This window comes from Perissodus microlepis, chromosome 12 (genome assembly GCF_051167445.1).
Source record: "Perissodus microlepis isolate ML-2025 ecotype Zambia chromosome 12, ASM5116744v1, whole genome shotgun sequence".
Taxonomy (NCBI): Eukaryota; Metazoa; Chordata; class Actinopteri; order Cichliformes; family Cichlidae; genus Perissodus; species Perissodus microlepis.
In genome coordinates this window covers 30579219-30598704 of record NC_140472.1, presented here as the reverse complement: position 1 = coordinate 30598704, position 19486 = coordinate 30579219, and the positions used below count along the sequence as shown (strand labels likewise).

The 19486-nt window shown below is 43.0% G+C and overlaps 1 protein-coding gene across 2 annotated transcripts in view; it reads right to left on the bottom strand.

Moving 5' to 3' along the window:
- znrf3 (zinc and ring finger 3) overlaps positions 1-19486 on the bottom strand; it is a 66353-nt gene that overhangs the window by 21153 nt on the left and 25714 nt on the right. For both annotated transcript variants that reach the window (XM_084945820.1, XM_084945821.1), the window contains exon 2: positions 9997-10119. In XM_084945820.1, coding sequence (XP_084801946.1) covers positions 9997-10119 — 123 coding nt within the window. The remainder of the gene's footprint in view (positions 1-9996; positions 10120-19486) is intronic.

Sequence of the window (19486 nt, the reverse complement as noted above, 5' to 3'; positions counted from 1 at the left end):
CTTTTTTAAAAAAATGTCATTAACTGATTCTGTTTATAAATCATTTTTCTATTGTCTTGCTGGGGGATGCCGCCGCCATTGAGGTGTGCCATTGCTCTGGGCGGGCTGTGCTTGGTCTGCAGCATTGTTCCAATGGGTGGTACATGTCAACTAACATCAATGTAAATTCAAGGTTATTCACTACACCTGTCAGTGGTTTTAATGTTGTGGCCAATCAGAGTACAATATGAATGAATAAACTGTTAGACAGTGTGTGTAGACAGCTTTATTGATTGCAACAGCTGGAACATCAACTGCACGTGAGACGCAGCTGAAAAAGACGGCCAAAGCTCTCGCTCAGTCAACAGCCTTTTTAGCTGCAAACAAAGAGAAAAACATCTAGTTCTGCCTCCCGGGCTAGCTGCGAACCACAACACATACAGGTGTACCTGCCATACGCAGCCGACGCAGGTGTCTATAAAACATGGATGCAGCTACAGTTACACCAGTGTTTTTTACAAACCACAGATGAGACTGACGCTCACATGGTGGCATCTCGTCAGTCGCAAGGCAGCCACCATAAATGCCCTGAAGCTTGTCATCCTTTGTTGTCTATTTTATGCAAAACGCAACCCTAATTTACAAAATGAACATCGTGATGGACTGAAAAAGATTTAAAATTAGTGATTGAAATCATAAACTTACTGGTCAAGCGTTTAACAGGGTTGTACATGAAGTAAAGAAGTATGGCTGTTTTTCAGTAGACAGCTTTAAAGTCAGTAAGGCAGAGGAGTCGCCCCCTGCTGGCATTAGAAAGAATGGACATTTACAGCACCTCTGAATTAGTTTTACTGGTCTGGCCTGCAGGCTATGCCTAGTTTACTGTGATTGAATCAATTTGTTGTGCCGAAATTTCTTTTTTTTTTTCCTTCTTCTACAAAACAAAACAGCAACAGCACAATATTTGCTGTCCCCAGTGTCCACGCTGCTATATTGTGAACTTGCAAAACGTTTAAAATGCAACTATTTCAGTCAAGTGGAGGCGTTTCACTAAACTGCTACTTCTCCCCTTCCTGTAATTCGTCTCCAGTTATACGGTTTTTCTCTAATCTCTGACTCGACGCTGCTTTAGGAGACCATGCCCCTGCATGCTTGAAAGAGACACCGCCGCTGTTGCTTCTCTTTCTTGTAATACGCTATCCTCCTGCTGGTTGGGGGTGTTGCCATTGCCTGCTCTCTTCTTTCCCTGGGCAAACAGCAGAGCGGGTCAGGACTTGGCCTTATTCCCCTTATTTTTTTTTTTTTTTTACTGTTCCTTTCTTCCCCCACTATAAAGCCTAACAGTGGGTCAGCAGAGGAGGATGACTGTGGTTGATTATGTAGAATAAAGAAGAATACAATTCTTCTTTAAATTGGGATACAATGTGACCAATTTGTTGTGAGCACACAGACTTGTCTGCTTAGCTGCAACACTGAAAAGGCATCAACTGCATGTATCCTCCAAATGGAGTAGAGAAGAGATAATTATAATAAGGAAAAGTCTTGATACAACTATTTTTCACACATGCAGTTTGACTCCAAGATCCTTTTTGATATGTAAAAATTTCCTTTTAAGTAATCTGGGACAGCTTACAAACCTCAAGACAAAAATCTAAGGACTCGTGAGATGTTTGATGGCACTGGAAAACATAAAAAAAGCATTTTTATTTCTTCTTCCAGTCTTTTCTTCCTCTCATGACTAGATTTTACTTGTTGCGGGTTTCTAAAAAATATTTATATGAAGACACTGGACTTGAAACTAGAACACAGGACCTGCTGCAAATAGGATTTGACCAACCTTTATATTGCATGACCTTAATGCCTCCATATAAAGGTGTGTTTATTCAGCTATTACTGCAATAAAACACCTCACACTGTCATTTCTCAGCAAGTCATCTCTTGGTTATAATATCTTTTGGTCAACAAATCCATTTCTGGATCACACACACCTTGTTTTTGAGGTACCTCTATTTTGTAAAAAAAAAAAATTTACAGATAAATTAGTATTCCTTATATTTATCCGATAAATTTTTCACTGACTTTCTTCTTCAAGTTCTTCTTGCAGCATGTAATCACTTATCCAGATGTTAGATCTTTATTGTTATACTGGTCTCCAGTAAACAATACTAATGTGCTACCCAGAATCTACTAGGTGCATTCCCATTCAATATCCCCTCCCTATCTACATGTTTCTCTTTCTCTTCTTCCATTACCTCACTGTCTGAGGGCACGACCAGCTCCGATGACACTCATACATCACACACACACACACACACACACACACACACACTCTCGCTTAGGCACACATCACTTCTTCTCCATCTTCTTGTGCTGGACCTAACCATGCCTCCCTGGCAAAGCATGAAAGAAAGTTTGAACCACAAGAACAGGATGCCATTTTCACCCCCGCTAACCCTTCAGTTTTGGAGTCATGTATAGCAGGGAGAGGCATCAGATTAGCTGTGTGGGACCTCGGGGCTTCAGTTTCCAGCTTTTGTGCCAGGCCGTGGGCTCGAGCCGTACAGACAACGCGGCCCTGACATACACAGTGAGGCGCAGGACACGAGGATTCTCACGCACACAAGCACATTCCCATACAAAGCAACAGGCTTAGAGATGAAGGGAGAAAAGACAGGGCTTTGCTTGATGTGGGTGGATGTCTGGTCCTATCTTTTCTAAGATTTACTTTTTCCATGGCTCTTCTTTTGTCTTTTTGCTCACTGTCTGACAGACAAGACAGCTTAAGCTCAGGCTGTTGTCAGACTTTTAAGTAACAATTGTGATAAAGATCAAAAATCTGTGTAAAGGTGGAGAAAATAAAAAGAAACATCCATAGTAGAGCTAAATGCACTTTCTTCTCCCCTCCTCTCTTCCTCCCCCCTTATTTCTCTGCCCCCCTGCCTCATCTTTTCTTTTTCTCTCCCTCCATCTCTCTCTCATCTTAAGTCCCCAGGGCTCCTTTCTCCTCTCTTTAAATAGAGGCCTTAGCTGTGAAGTCTAATAATGGTCATTTGGCCTCCCATTGAAAGCTGGGTAATTCGGTCCAGGGACGGCTCACTTTGAGCCACATGACACAAGGAGCTTCCCAGTGACCATGGAAACGAGCGCAGTGGGACCCCTGGGTCCCTCCAAGTGCCGTGAAACACGGCAAAGCAGTGATTTAGGGGAGAGACTTACTTGGGAGGGGGTGATGGGGGTAAACTGAAGTAGGAAGATGGGTGAGTATTCCAACACACCCTAAGAGAGAAGAAGCCTACAGAAGCTTTTTTTTATAGCTCCAGTAAAGGTTGAAGACAGTACCCTCTTTTTTCCTGTGGCCTGCATAAAATGGGAGCCAGGGTGATTTTAGGAGCTTTATTTATAGGGTCTTTTATTATGAGTTATAAGCTAAATTGGAAGTACTTCCTCAATATAGGAGGAACTTTGAGTGGTGCAACACTGGTAAAAGATTAAGAGCTGCTGTTTACAAGACTAATGTTAGCCTCAGAAAAAGGAGCAAAACATACAGAACTGATAGTGAAGTCAAGGCTACACTGAGTCTATATGTAAAATTCAATCATCGGAGTGAAATACATTAGAAAAAAAACTCTCCGAGTTCACTTCACCTTGCTACTAGGCATTCACACACAGTGAGGAACTGTAGGTAGAAAATAAGGAGGTTGGAACAAGACTGCAAGAAAATAAAAGACTGCAATAAAAAGGTGATGCTGCATTACTATTTACTGGCCACTGGAAACTGCACCATTATTAGTGGTTTGAATGCAAACAGGAAAAAAAAAAAAGGCTTGGAAAGTATACAGTCTACAGAATGTCACATGACATAGGCCCTTTTTAGAGAGGAGACTTAAAGCTCAGCTTGTTTCACCGGTCCACTAAAGTGCCTGTTTGCTGTCGATCGCATTTCTAACTTGTCATTTTTATTTTACAGCTTTAATCAACTTTCCAACACAAGTGAGTCACCGCAGTTTTGAATGCTTTCAAAACTTCATTCTTTGCACCGTTATTACTAAGAGCAGGTTCTTGCTGTCTGTGCTGCCTCTGCAACTTGCACACAGGCTGCGAAGGGGATCGTTCTTCTTGCACTTCCAGGTATGAAGCCTTACCCTGAATCGGCAACGGTTCTTATTGTGGAACAGATACGAAACCAAGGACTTCCTGTTTCATCTAAAGGTCAATGTTTACTAATGCAGATCACTTTTAAAAGCTAATTAAAAGCTAGGTTATTTTTAAGGAAAATCAGATGGCTTGATGATTGTATTTCTGCAAGTGTAACCAGCACACAACCATATATCTGACTACAGGTAAACTACAACTGGAAATCAAAAAGCTTTCAGTACCAAAAATCCCATGTTGATAGATTCTAAATGTTCATATGCATATGCTAAAAAAAAGTTTGCTCAGGCCGCGTAAGACTGCGGTCATGACTTTTCCAGAAAAAAGTGACTCAGGCGCTCATTCAGATATAAATCCACCATGTTCAGAGGACGTCAGGTTAATAGAAAAGAGTCTGAAAAGGGGCTAAAACAGATAAGAGGGAGAAAGAGAGAGAGGCTCCTGCCTGGTCACAGTGGAAACCTCTCCTGACACCCCACCCGGAAGAGCGGCCAAGATAATATCAGCAAGTTGAGGCGCACACAAACATGAAAGAAGCACCCAAGAGGCAGGCCCCTGAGTGCTCCATGCTTCACAAGATTTCTTTTTTCCTCCCCCTTTCTTCTCTCCCTGCTGCTCCTCCTCTCTTTTTCAGTTTCTCTTTCTATCCCTCCCTCCGCGCTGCCGCGTTTGAAAGTGTTTGTGCAGAGTGCTTAGGGCGAGGGCCAGGTGGAGAGAAAGCTAAAGAGTTAGTGTGTGCATTTCACCCCATCAGGGTAACACGAAGTTCATCAAGTATTTCCTTTCAGATCTAGAACCTTTCTTTCGCGACTTCATGATTTGTTTCTAAGAGCTAATAAGGCTGCACAGAACACTAAGTCCTGAGTGATCACCTGGCTATTATTTCAATCATTTGAAGTCTCAGATCGAATTGCATCTGCGTTCAAATGTGTGGAAACTGTTTCAAATTGCATGCCGTCGAATTCGACAAAAACGTGTTTCAGTGACAAAAAAAGCAAATCGCTAAAGTTAGGTGAAAACTCAACAAGTTTAAGAAGTTTGTGAATATTAGCCTTCAATTCTTTTTCATACTGGGGTCGCCAGAGTTAACAGCTTTGATTTAAACAAAAAGACTGGCTTTCGGTTTGCGGTATTTAACTGAACGGGAATAAGCCCCGTAAGTTTTAGCACAATCGCAGGGGAAAATTGTCTCATCGATATCATGCATCTTTATGGATCTTCTGAGAAAAGAGTTCTTTTAAAAACTTTGAACAAAAAGACAAGCTTCGTCATTATCGAACGGTCCCTGTGCAAGTTGCAGATCAATTGCAATTTAACAAAACACTCGGGAGAACGCGGAGCGTAGAACTGCAGCAATTTTCCTTCTTTCTGTTCACGAAGGTCTTTTCTATAACAGAAGGAGTGAAATGAAGAAGGCAAAAAAAAAAAAAAATGGCGTGAGAAGAGAATGGTTAGAGAATGTGAGTCATTCAGCCATCTTCATCAAAACACAAGCTGATCTGCCAGCCCATTAGGTCTCCATGTCCATACTGATAAACAGCGGATGAGCCACAGCGTGCACACATTCACAAATACACCCACTGATCAGACAGTATTCGTATGAAAAAGTCTGAAAACAAGGCCACATAGAGCCAGTTCAATCCAGCATGTAAGCTTCTTTACCACACGGCCTGCGGCATGACACCCTACTGGCATTGCCGTGGCCTCGGGATGACCTCTAACAGTAAAGTGTGTAAAACTATAGCGTCTAGGATGGCTAATGTGGCCACAGGCTATGAGCCAGTCGCCAGCAATATCGCACTCATCTGTCTGTAGCCATGTCTTTCTTTTTAATGCCCATCTCTCCCCTTTTCCTCAGATGCACATCATTCTTGTAGCCCTCGTGCACTTTCCATATCCCGATCATTCCTTGCCGTCTCACACACACACACACACACACACTACACCCTCTCTGCAGCTCTGGCTGAGATGCCAGACACAGTTAGAGTCCAAGAGCCACTTAGCACTAAGACTCAGCAGCTGTTTGCTCTGGCCTGCTGTCCCACAGTACCAACTTCAGGACCACAGTAGAAAAGATCACACTCCTCTGCCTGCTCGCATTGTTCCAGAGAAACTGCTGTCTTAAGATGAAGCTTGTGTGTGTGTCAAAGACAGAGCTGCCCACACAGGATACACTTTTTAATGGTGGTATGCCTCTGGCAAAAACTTGAAAGTAGCTGGCTTTATTTCGGGGAGGATATGTTAGTAAAGGTCTCGAAACTTTTCTTGTTGCTCTAGTTATTTTTAAGTGCTTTGTAGCGGCCGATCTCATGGCCAGTCGCGCTCCGCTGCGATGAACTGTTGTTTTTGGCTGGCGTTTAAGGTGGAACTGATCATGGTTCAGAGACAAGCTGGTTAAGGCCAGCACCAGGCCACACACAACAAGCACATACCAGGGAGATTTACATGCTATGCCAGCCAAAAGTCTTGCTTTTCACAAGCAGCAGGGCCGTGTGGGAGGACAGGTTCCATTTTGCTACTTATGTGCATATATAAAAGAAAATATATATACCATGCTAAATGCAAACCCCAACCACCCACTTACCAAACAGACACATTTACCCAGGTCATCTCTTTGAGACACCAAGTCTTCGAACTCTTTACCTTCATTTTCTGCCCATACACTCTTCTGCCTTCCCTCTCCTGGCTTCCAGGGATGGGGACTTATGTCATGAACACTCGGGCGGGATGAAACGAGGAAAGCCGGCATGCTAACGCCCCGAGTGCGAGTCCAGTGGGCACTGGACTCGCACTGCAGCACTGGAAGAAGAGATCTCTTGCTGGCACTGCAACAAAGACACCGACGGGTCTGCGCCCCCAATAAAGGCCAGTGGCATGATTTCATGTTCCAGAGGAGCTGCCAAAAATTGCAGTGAATGCGTGTGAACAGACAGCGTAGCGAAGACGGGAGGGAGGTCAATTCTGAGAAAGTCGAGCAGCGAGGAGGAAATGACAACCAAGAATATGTAACTGACTGCAATAAATAGTTCAACATGAAAGAGGATACATGTGTGCAGAGCTGTAAGCATGATTTACAACATTTACAAACACCCCAGAGAAAGTTAAGGGTTGATAAGCTGGAGTTACAGAGACGGCGCTGTGAAAGCAACAGGGCAGGCCTTCGGACATAGGACACTAGAAACGAGACAAATGCACTTTTTAGCCAAATCTGATAAAGAACACATCAAACACTACAGTGAGAGCCGATTTGCTCTCAGTTCTCCTGCTGTTATGGGGAGGGGCTCTAGTTCTGTGGCACACTGAGGTCAGAGGTTTTATAGTCCTGGAGCTCTCACAGGAACCAGACAGGAAGTGCAGGAAAAAACTGTGTACATATATATGACACACCAGCACTTTAGTGAAGTTTGCACATGGACTTCAGAGGCTGGAATGACCGACCCCTTTTCCTGTGTCTTCCTCTAGTGTGATTATTTTATTTGTCAGAGCAGTTCTCTACAATAATGCACTCAACCCGACATCCCTGTGCCACTTAGCTGAATAACCGAGTACAAATCACAAAAGCACAGAGGAGCAATGTCCTGTGTAGCTCCAACTAAAGACAATCCAAACCAAGAACGAGACTTTACAGTGCTAAACATTTAGCATAGCACTAGAACATCAGTCTGTCCCTACTGTTGGATTCATCAGGTCTCAGAAATGTTTTCTCCATCAAATGTTGCTTTTAAAACTGTCGGAATGATCATAAGGACCCAACGATGCAAGCCCCTTTCTCAAATTCAGCCAACCCTAAACAGAGGAGGGAATGCCCATCAGTGAGTGTTGATCAGCTCCGAAGCACAGCTGGGGGCCCAGTGTTCCCAGACAGTTTATATTTAGACGCTAGGTTTCTGTAATTGAATGGAATCTAAATTGACCAGACAAGACCCTGACACTGTTGGTGGCAAAGTGGCAGTAAAGCACACTTGGGTTCAGTCAGGGGACAGTCTGGTAGGGCGGGAGAAGGGTGGGGGCTGCCGAGCACGAGGCCAGGCCAGGCGGGGTGAGGGTGCAGGAGTGGGCATCGTATCCGGAATGGGGCTGGGCGCATAGCGGCCTGATGGTCTGGCTGGCTGGTCGGGCAGAGGGAGCAGACTGGTAGGGGGTAAACACTGGACTGTCTGGCCTGGCAAAAGCGTTTGTGCCAACGCAAAGCACCCAGCTGTGTTCAGGCCCCAGGCGAGGGCTTGTGAAGATGCAACAATGGGCTTTCCCTCCTCTAATTATAGTCCTGGCTGAGTACACACAGAGGAAACAAGAGTGACCTAGAAGTTGGGGAGGCTGGCTAGAGGCCAAAAGGTCACAGGCCAAAGTTCTTGCCATCACCGCTACAGTGTCCCTTAGCAAAAGATCAGATCTAGAATGTATAAAAATGGCCAGCTCATTAGGACTCAGCTCTGACCTGGTCCACTAAGCAGAAGGTGTGGGTTTCTCTAACTTGGGGTGTCCCCATGGCTCAGTTGGCTAAGACACATCCCACGTAACCACAACATTGTGCATCTGAATCTGACACTGGTGCAAACTGTATCCTCCATTCATCCCGTCTCTCCTGTGTTTTTCTTTTTTCTTTTAAACATGGTATAAAGGAATAATCTGACGGGAACGACTGAGCAAAAACGATCAACCTTGCTCCGATTCGCTCTCTTCCTTCTTAACATGCACCTGCTTGTATTAAATTGCTGATCTAATGATACGGACATGATTCGTATGCTTACAGAAAAGACAAACACACATTCAGCTTTGCGTTTATAGAAAACTGCCAGAATCAAAAACCAGGAGGGGAAATGACTGATGTTTGTGACCTTGTCAGGTTTTTGCTTGTACTTCTAGTACTACAGCCTACTACCTACCATTAAAAATCTGATAGACTGAAAACATGTCTGTTTTACCATCTGTTTAAGTGTATTATTCACGTGCCATTTCTTCCACTTGTGCTGCTGAAACTCAAGCGTGGGCATGTCGCCACGATAAGGACTATTTAGCTGATGAAATCCAGTTAATGAGTTTTGAGCATAACATTAGTTTTCAGGTCTCAGTATATGTCAGCTAGAAACCATCATCAAACAAAGTGCACCATTAGGATGTTTATATGGCACGCGGGCTTCTGATATTATGAATGGCTGCTCTCTTTCTGTCACCAGGAATGTACAGGATAAATGAGACTATGGACAACACTCCCTTACTTCATCCTCTGGGGAATGTTGGTACATTCCATTAAGAGGAACACTTAATTAAAGCACGATAAAATACCACTGGAGGTGCCTGGGCACTGGAGGAAGGGAGGGCGGGAGGATAGGGATTGGGGAGGGATCACTACACTCTTGTTCTGACCACAATGGGAAGTAAGAAGCAAAATAAAACTAAACCATCCTTCCATGAATTGTCTCAGTGACTGCACTATATCAAAGCTAAACCCTTAAAGGGATTTTCATCAAATGCAAGGAAATAACTTTTCTTTCATCGCATGTTGACAGGTGACTATCTATTGTAATTTTAGGCAAATAGTAATCAAATTATTAGATATTTGTGCCCCAAGATGGCAAAATCCAAGGTGTTTTTTGGGCTCTGAATATCAAAGAGTATTGCTAGCTTCTAATTTACAGTGAATTACGGTGTCAAAGTGACTCACCTGCATTGTTAAATGCTGATTTTCATTTTATTGCATGGTTCAACAAACCTGCAGTAGCACAGTAAAGAGCAAGGTGCTGTAATATATTAACTTTCTGAAAGGATAGTCATTGGATGTACATTAACGGGAAACAAGACAAATTCAGAAACTAATACGGTGGCACAACGGAAACTTGAAAACATAAAAAAGCAGTTCTTTACCTTTCCAAGCACCGTGAGACAACTGGGGTCCAACTCCGGCTGCTCCAGCTTCACCACACCAACCCAGCCATACTCGTATAGGTCCTCTTCATCATTATTATTACATAGTCCCAAAGGATGCATCTGGAAAGACAATAAGATGGAAAAATAAATATTTGTCTCTATGCTACGGAGCTAGTATCACATTAGAAAAGTCAGAATGTGCAACCTTCAAGATTAAAAAAATAAAATGTGCATCCGACATACATGATGTATCAAGTTTCAGGGTCTTGGCATCCCCACGTTCTGAATTTGACTCACAAAGAGGTAAATTACAAGCTTAAAGCTGCACAAACATCTCTTGGATGCATTCATATTTATAGGGAATATAATGTTCTTTTAACCTATGATGAAATTTAAAAGCATTAGGCATCTGAGCTATTCTCTCTGTGCTTAACTTATCCAGAATCTAAACATACAGAAGACCTTTTAAAGAACAGCAGCAACATAAGCAAAATCAGGATTTATGTGCTTTCATGGATCTGCTGATCAGGCACATTTTTACTGAATTTCTACTTAGGGAAAGGTGCATTAAGTCTACTACCATTGTTACTGCTGGAAATGATTAATGCTGCTGCCATTTCTATTGTGCTTGTGCATACATGCACAGTGACTGGTTACATTGTATCTTCTCTTCTTAAATTGGAAAGTGAATGTTGACATTTTCTTCGAGCAGCATCAAACATTGTCTATCAGGTAACTTCAGGTGTCAACGCATACACAAGGTCACTAATATGCACCAGTTCTTTGCTTTGCAGAGCAAGCACATACACATTGTTTACATATAAAGGAGAGCATAAATCACTGATTGATGAAGAAGGTTGGAAAAATGCAAAGTGGAAGATTTTCAAAGAATAAGAACAAAACAAAACAACAAATTCTGTTCTACAGTTTGACATCAGGAGACGGCTAAAAGCTAATCTAATCACCAATCTTGTGGATGTGCTAGAATGCACTCCCAAAAGATGTGTACGTCATGAGGAGAATTAAAAGATAACAATAAAAAAAACAAAAAAACAAATTCATTCTAAGCGTGTAATTACAGGTTATTATATTTTTATTACATTTTATGTGTCATTAAGTGTCCTTTTTTTTCTTCACATACCCACAAAAATATAAAAGCTCTCCAGCACAAAACATAAAGAAACCAAAAAAGGAATGGTTAGAGGACGGCCATGACTGTCAGGCTGTAATTATCAGGATAAAGAAAAAAAAAGAAAGAAAAAAATCGGGTTAAAAACTGTAACCAAGTGGAGTCACCAAAATCCTGGATCAATTCCCCACCTTGGCAACACAGCAAAGACAAGCTCGCGTATTAGCATTAGAACTGGGCCAAATGACCTGCAGGCCGCTTTCGTATTAACCCAGTGACCACGGCACCCCAATCTGTGAGCGCTGTGGCGCCGAGCCTTAGGCTACTCTGGGCCGGGGGCTACTGCTGATGACCCAAGATACCCTTCTTCCACTGGTGAACCCTGACCTTTGAACCCCACTTCATCGCAGAGGGAGCAGGTTGGTTGTGCAGCAGGCCAATTGAAGAGAAATTCAGAAAGTGCCCAGTCACTTCAGTTCCACAACCCTGAGAGGTCAAGCCCCTGACCTGAAGGGGTTTTGGGGGAGGACTTAGCTAATAGTAATGGGGTCAAATGCAAATCAAGTGGACTTAGTTCGAGTCACAGGAAAGGAATGTGGACAACGTGCATCATGCTAGAGCTCCACAAGGTAGCATCTTCTCTTTCTGCCTTTAGGGAGGAAATCTGAATAAGAGGCATCGGCTTTAATAGCACGAAAGCAGACAGCAGAAATCATTTGCTTTTTGAGGTATCAAGGTTAGAATTACATTTAGAAAAACCTAAGATGCTCAATTTATGCTCCTTATTTGCATTCCTAGATTGTACTAAAGTAACTTTTGATGATTAACTTTAGGGATGGTTGATATGGCCCAAACAGAATATCATGAAATTTCAGAGTATTCTCACGATAACGATAAATTTTACGATATGACAAATTACAAAACTACAAAACTTCACAACTTTATTAACCTCATTCTACATGACCCATGTGAGCATAATCCACTGCCTAATGGGGCGACTTCATGTTTACACCATGAAATTAGCATGATATCATTTTTTGGGACTTTAGAGCAATCTGAAGCCTGATTTAGGCTTCTAATCATTACTTGTACATCCGCTGAACTTATTTGAAACTTTGGCCATTTTTAACATAAGCGTCTACCATTGTTAACATGTTTGACAGAAAGTAAGTATAAGTCTCCTTTCATACTACATACACTTACTCTTCCACATGTTTTCTCTCTTATAGCCTGAATTACACCTTTACAGGAAAAAAAAATCCTCATCCTTGAATCCTCCTCCTCCTCAGACCTCCCACACACAGACAAAAGTACGTGTGCTCAAACATGAAAGCTTAAGCGCCAACATTCAATCACAACCCTTTGAAACAAGTGGATCATTCTTGCAACAGCGCGCAAACACATAAAAAGTCATCACCAAGCGAGGCTTTCCTGACTCAAAACACCTTTTTACACATCCACAGGATGCAGTCACCTTGTCTTTCTGATTTCACATAAAACAGATTTTCAAAGCTGCCCTTTCTCTCGTTGTAGAGCAAAGCTTGCTCGGGTTGACCGTTTGCCTTAGGCTGACAGGAGCAGGCAGGCGGAGCAGGTATACATTACATACACATTTGGTATGATAATTTTAAAGCATATTTTCCCTCTCAGCTTTTTGAGGACGGCAAAATTGAAGGGAAAGACAAAGATTAAAGTGCGTAACTTGGTAAGTTTTCCATTCAACCAGCATCTCCCGACCTGCCCCCCTCCACATGTCATCACTGTACAAATCATACCATCTCATCTGCTCTGTGCATACCGCACACTGCAGTCAACTAAGGTAACATTTTAGATGTTATGTTAGATAAGATGCAAGGGTGCAGATGGGAAAGACGCAGAGATAGTGTTGTGGTGGATCTACATGAGGACCGGGAAGCGTAGCCCTGCTTGCACTGTGATTATGACCTCTCTCTCCGGCTTGTCTAACAGCTTGGATGGTGGTGGGGAGCCCCGCCTGCGCCCCTGGTCCCTAAACACTAGGCCATTGTGCGGGGGCACTTGGACTCCAAATGGGACAGTGTTGTTGTTGTGCACCATGTTGTTATTTTAGAGCCTGGCCATTGCACCATTATCTCCACCACAGAGACTTTTTTTTTTTTTTTCTTTTCTCAGATGTTGACGTATATGCGTTGATGGATGTGGGGATGGGGAGCAAAAGGAAAAGGAGCTCGGACTTGGATGAGAGATGAGAGGTGATCTTGCGAAGTGGGTCACAGCTACTGGCCGAGCAGACAAAAGATTAACGAGCACATATGCAAACGTGCGTTCACGCACACGCGCAGTTCCACGAACACACAATAAGACAGAGACTGTTCTCTCTTGTGTTCCAACTGCTAGCTTTCCCTGCAAGGCCCCAAAAATCAAACCAGCTCAGCCTGCTGGAAGCACCGAAGTGCTCCACTTTGCTCCGTTGCTTCGTACCCCAGGTTTGGAGGAAAGGCATAAGGCACTCCCTAAGTACCACAAGGGGGCATCTCTTGTTCTACCCCATCTGTCCTGCCCCTTGGGGAGGCAGCCTTTCACATGAATATCTTGTTACACAAGCCACACTCGCAATAAAGTCCTGGCGGGGATTTGAACTCGGCTTGTCTCTCAAGCTAGTCACACCCCCCCACCGACCAATCTTACACCTCTGTCTGGAGAACCACCTGCAGACATGGTTAATATTCAGCACTGGTATAAAATGGAAATTGACGCAAACTTTGTTGTAGTAGTGCACCAGTTCACTCTGGTTGTTATAGCAACACTGGATGAATACATTTCATACTTTAATCTAAATATTTTCAAACACTTTCACACATTATGACTCATAAGAACATCACACAATCATCTTTCACTCAGAGATCCTTAATGGTCAAACAAGTGACCTGATAACTGTTGGTAATGGGATCAAAACAGAGCCGTGCTCCTTAAAACTCCCACCATCACCACTCGCACCCCCCAAGCTCTCAAAGGAAATCAAAATGCAAGTCACACCACTCAATGCTATTCTTCCCACTCTGTCTGTGACACAATTCGCTCAGCCTTTGATCGTACAACAACCACTTCTGCTGCTTCCCCCATCCCGCTTCCCTCCCCTCCCCTTTGCCACACCCCTTTTCCCTCTCTCCTTCTAAATTATTGGTGGCCCCAGTTACAGCCCCCCATTACCCCTTTTCCCTCTTACACGTCCAAGACAGTCGCCCTACCTTGCCCTCGCCACACTATATTGCGCTTCTGTGAAAGTGGTAGTTACATTTTTTCCCCCTCTGCTGTGTATTAATGTGCTTTTTACAAATTCCATTCCCTCTGGTATCCTAACAAGATGAAAAATAGGAATGCTCAACATAAAAAGTCATAATCAGCACTTTAACTCAACTTAAAAAAAATAAAAAAGTCCTGTTTATAACTCTTTCCAATCTATTTTTGACACGGAAAAATAAAAGGCTTTTTATTTTTTGCAACAAAGCACAAACTTCAAAAAGATTATTCTCCAACCGTGCTTTTAGCACCACCAGCAAGGAAAGCCTTGTGAACTGGAGGGGAGCTGATGCTCACAGGGTACCAGAATCTAAAATTCCAAAAGAAGCTGCTGAATTGCATGTTTATTTAAAGTGATGCACTTGCTTGAAAATGGTGCATTGCAATAAGCCATCCATACTACAACACGGCAGGAGCCAAAAACATCAAAAGCAAGTAGGAGGGGATGATCCCTGAGCTAAACCGATCTATACATGTTTATAGACTTGCATGTACTGTCTGTTCTTGACACCAATATTTTACTCAATCTGAATTCCAACACTTCCTTTAATGAGCTACAGGCCGCAGACAATAAGCCTCGGTTACAACAAAGTGGAAGTGCACGACAGTTTGTATTTGAAGTTCTTGAAGCTGGCTAAATGATTAACCACGCAGATCTCTCGTTTACCGATTCCTCCTATAAAGTTTTGGAAGAGGAGCTGGCACCAATTTCACAAGCACACAAAATCCAGAGGAAGAAAAACCTGGGCAGGAAGCCAGTCCTCGCACCCACCTGCTTCCCCGGTGCCGTGCATGTGTTTACGTATCTCACTGTTTGAGAACAGGCGTAGGGGTTTGTTTGTAGCGTGAAACATATCGGGGTGACCAAGGGGTGACTTATTCACTCCAGTGGAAAAGCATCTCACGCACAGCCCCCGAGCCTTTGACTCAGCCAGGTCCTTCATCCTCCTCACCGCCATCACTACCAAAATACTGTCAACTTCCTGGAATAACACACCGGTTTCTTGTGTTGAGGGTTGTGGGGATGGAATGGCAAGGTGGGTATGTCTAATCACGGCTCACAGACTCTCCCCTGGGAACTGTGTTGTCTTTGAGAGTCTCAAAACACAGTCATGAAAATGGCTAAGTCAGACTGGAATGCAACAGCATGTTCAGAGCCAGACAGGCAGAGCGCACACAAAGCTCCACACACAGTTAAACAACCTTGAGCCTCAGTACATCTGCACACATTCACAGTATCCAGCAGTGAAAAACACAACATGAATCATATCATAAGGTTTTACTCAATAACGGTTAACAGCCTTTTATTGAGTATTTCAATTAGAAACTGTTACCTTCAAAGACAACACTGCATAATATGAAGGAATAACATGAGTATAGCAATTAAAGTAATAATCTCATGTATTCATAATAGAATTTATAGCTCACTCTTACTGCATGAAGGTGGCTGATTCTGCAACTAAATTAAACTAATTTTTATTTATAGCTTATAGCTTTCTAAAAACTACCCATTCAAATCTTCCAGGTCTTTCCAGGAAAACAACAGTCATAACCACTGAAGATTTTACCAAGTAAACCAAATTAGCAAGTCTAAATTTTTCAGTAACAACTTCAAAAGTCTTCATGCAAACCAGCACATAACATGGATGCTCAATTGTGTAACATCCAGCTAACAAGCCGGGCCAAATCACACAAACCACCACAATGTCAACATAGCACCAGCTCCACCACCAGCCACTTCAAACTGTGGTGTGGTCAGGATGCAGTCAACTTCACCCCCAAACGCCCCTGCAAGCCAGACGTGGAAGGAGACTTCAACCAATTAGAAGCACGCTGGTGTTTTACCCCCCCAGATGTCTTCTGCAAGTGTGTGTACACACAAGCACACCAGCTCTTAATCATAAGGCCGCAAATGAACTCTCTGTCCCAGTAAATGCAGGTCAGACTTCCAGTAAACGTATTAAAAGTGGAAGTATATGAGCTGCAGTTCCTGTGAGCCAATGTGGCTCAAATAAATGGGAAACGCAAATACTCATGAAAGCCAGCTCACTCTTAAAAAGTTAGCATTTACAGAAACACAAAAAGCAAACAAGCTGAGAACACTAACGACATTTGCGAGGCACAGTTTTCATTCATATGACCTATAGTAGGCACCTGCAAGGAAAACATAGAAGTAACATCTGACTGAGATTCAAATGTCAAAAGGTCAAGCTGTCATCTGTTTACGTGAGATGCCTCTTTTTTTTTTTTTCTTTTTTGCTTCACATCACCTCTATTTAATTATCACACATTCCCCACTGACTCAGAGAAATTGAATGAACCCTGAGGAGCTCAGACATCACGTTAGACACACAGAGGAAGCCAATCAGTCTGACACTGAGCCTTAATCCAAAAGATGACCCAAACCCCCCCGAGTGAAGCAAGCAGTCTACCTCTTTATGCAGGTCGCTTCAGTTCAGGCTTTATGAGGTTAAGCTTCTAGTGCGGGTTGAAACGTGCGTGTTTAACAGACACTCGGAGACCTTACCAGGAGGATTTACACTAAGCGTCCTCAGCTGCAGACAGGTTACTTTAACCATGAGTCTTAGATGGGGACAAATCTGGCTACGCATGAAAAATTAGACCAAGTTAACCCTGATCTTGACAATCCAATTAGCTGATTAATTGGGGCGACTGGAGCTGAAGAAGTAGAGTGGGTTGTCTGCTAATTGGAAGGTCAGTGGTTCGATCCCTTGCTCATACAGTCCAAGTGTCAAAGTGTTCTGGGGCAAAATAATGACCCCTACCCACTCAATGCATCCATCAACGTGTGTGTGTGGTAGCTATGGTTTATTTTGAACTTAATTTGCTCCACAGTACATCAGACTGTGGCTAAACAAAAGTATACATCAGCGAGTCTTCTGATCCCGCTACACAAGTTCAATGTCAGATCACACTGAGGGGGGTGAGCACAAGAAAGGAGAGTTTTGAATTGCAGCCTTCTATGTATAGCATGCACAAATAGACTTACAAACTCAAATGCATCCAGTAAAACGCTACACACACCTCCCCTTTTACAGTCACTCTTTGCCCCTCTCAATCCCTCTCTGCCCCTCTTTCCCAGCACTAGAAATAACTTCAAAGAGGGCTGGTAGCCTTGAGGAGAGAGGGAGCGGGATCCAGTTACAGTGGAGCATCTGGGAGGGCCATACAGGTGGGGCTGACACTCCTCCTCCTGTAACATTATCGCTGTAAAGGGATCCTTCTGCTTCTCCTCTGAAATAATGAAGACTTCCTCCCTTTTGTCTTCTCCACTGGGACCAAAAGAACAATTAGCCAAGCTAGCCATCTTTTATTTTGGTGGTATAAACCAGCCAACAAAGGCAGGGCAATAAACAAAATAATGTTGACAGAAAAAGGATCCAACAATAATAATTACATGTTGGACTTTGATCACTTAGACTTAAGAAAGCTGTAATGTCAAGGCCATGCCCAAAGCGAGCCAGCTTTGTGATGCGAGCCTCAGAGCCGTCATCAACTGTCCGTTTGCCCCCCTCTACTCCAAGTCCGCCTCTTAACCTCCCCTGAAAAAAATCACCTCTACACCATCTTCATAGCAACGGGCAAAGCAAACAAGTGTCATGGTTTCAGTGTGAGCAGGGGACACTGGCAGAGGACACCCAATATCATGTAAATGTCCTGATATGTAGCACAAGGCACTGGGGTTGACAGCTTTAACACTGAGCAGGACGCCGAGCTTGTGACTCTATTAACTCTCGGCGAGTGCATCCCGAAACCATCAATGGCGTGTGTGTGACTGTGTGTGTGTACGCACACTCAAAAGTCTCTCTGGTGTCACTTTCAGCTCTTCAGTCTTTAAAACCTAGAGTGACATGAACAAAGGACAGGCTGACAAAGTTCAGGGGTCAACACTGGGTTGGATGGCACCATTTTTTGGGGGGAGGAGTGGAAACAATTGAGATCATGGTGATCAAAGAAAGGAACAACAGCGAGCAAACATATTGTCTCCATGTGCAAGATGCCGCTGTCCTTATGAGGACAATTATGAAAGTAGGTGAACACATGCATAAATTATTTGTCGGCATCAAGGTGCCACTGCGAATTAATTAGCATGACTAACAGTGTAACAAGCAAAGGGAAATGGGGCTCATTAATTCTATACAGCGCACAACTGCACAGCTGTAGTACAAAACTCCAACGTAATCTTTTTTCCACAACTGTCCTGACAAAGTTCACAAAGTTGGAGATGATGTCGCCAAAATAATTATTCGATCAAATCAAGGTGAAAAATCCCAAAGTGACACAATTCTTAGTCATTATGTGAAACAAAGAAAAGCATCTGATTTTGCCACATTTGAGAAGCTGAAATAAATTTGGACTTTTCATTTACTTGTTAAATAACATACAGGATCTATGTACTATATGCATTGCTCTCAAAACATCAGCTATTGATGGCACTCGCAACAATAAAGTGAACCGTGATCAGCATTTCAGAAATTAAGCTGAATACATCAGATAGTTACCTAGGCAACCAGAAACTGGAAATGTCCACTAGCAATCAGCTGTCAGCAAGAAAGTGATGCGCTACAAGAAAATGTTTTCTTGTGTAGATGCCTCTTAGATCTCAGTACCACAATAAAGCAATCATGGCCACGACAACAAAAAGTACTAAATACATGCCAAGTATTTAAGTTATAGCTACGTGGCTAACCACCTCCATCCTGCATCACTCGTGGCTACGAAAGAAAGCTATTATTAGTTAGCAACCGTTAGACACCTTGGCTTTACGTTTATATTATTTATTACGGACTGCAATCAAGACAGAACAGATGACTGCACCTCCCTCATCCTGGTTCTGCTGGAGTTTTCTTCCGGTCGAAAAGGATTTTTTCTTTCCCACTGTCGCCAAGAGCTTGTTCACAGGAGGTCATCTTATTGTTGAGGTTTCTTTCTAATATTGCTGGGTCTTACCCAACATACCATATAATATAAAGCACCTTAAGGTGACAACTACTATCAATTGTTTTATAAAAAGAAAATGGAATTGCAATGACGCATCTAATCTGGACAGTGTTTTGC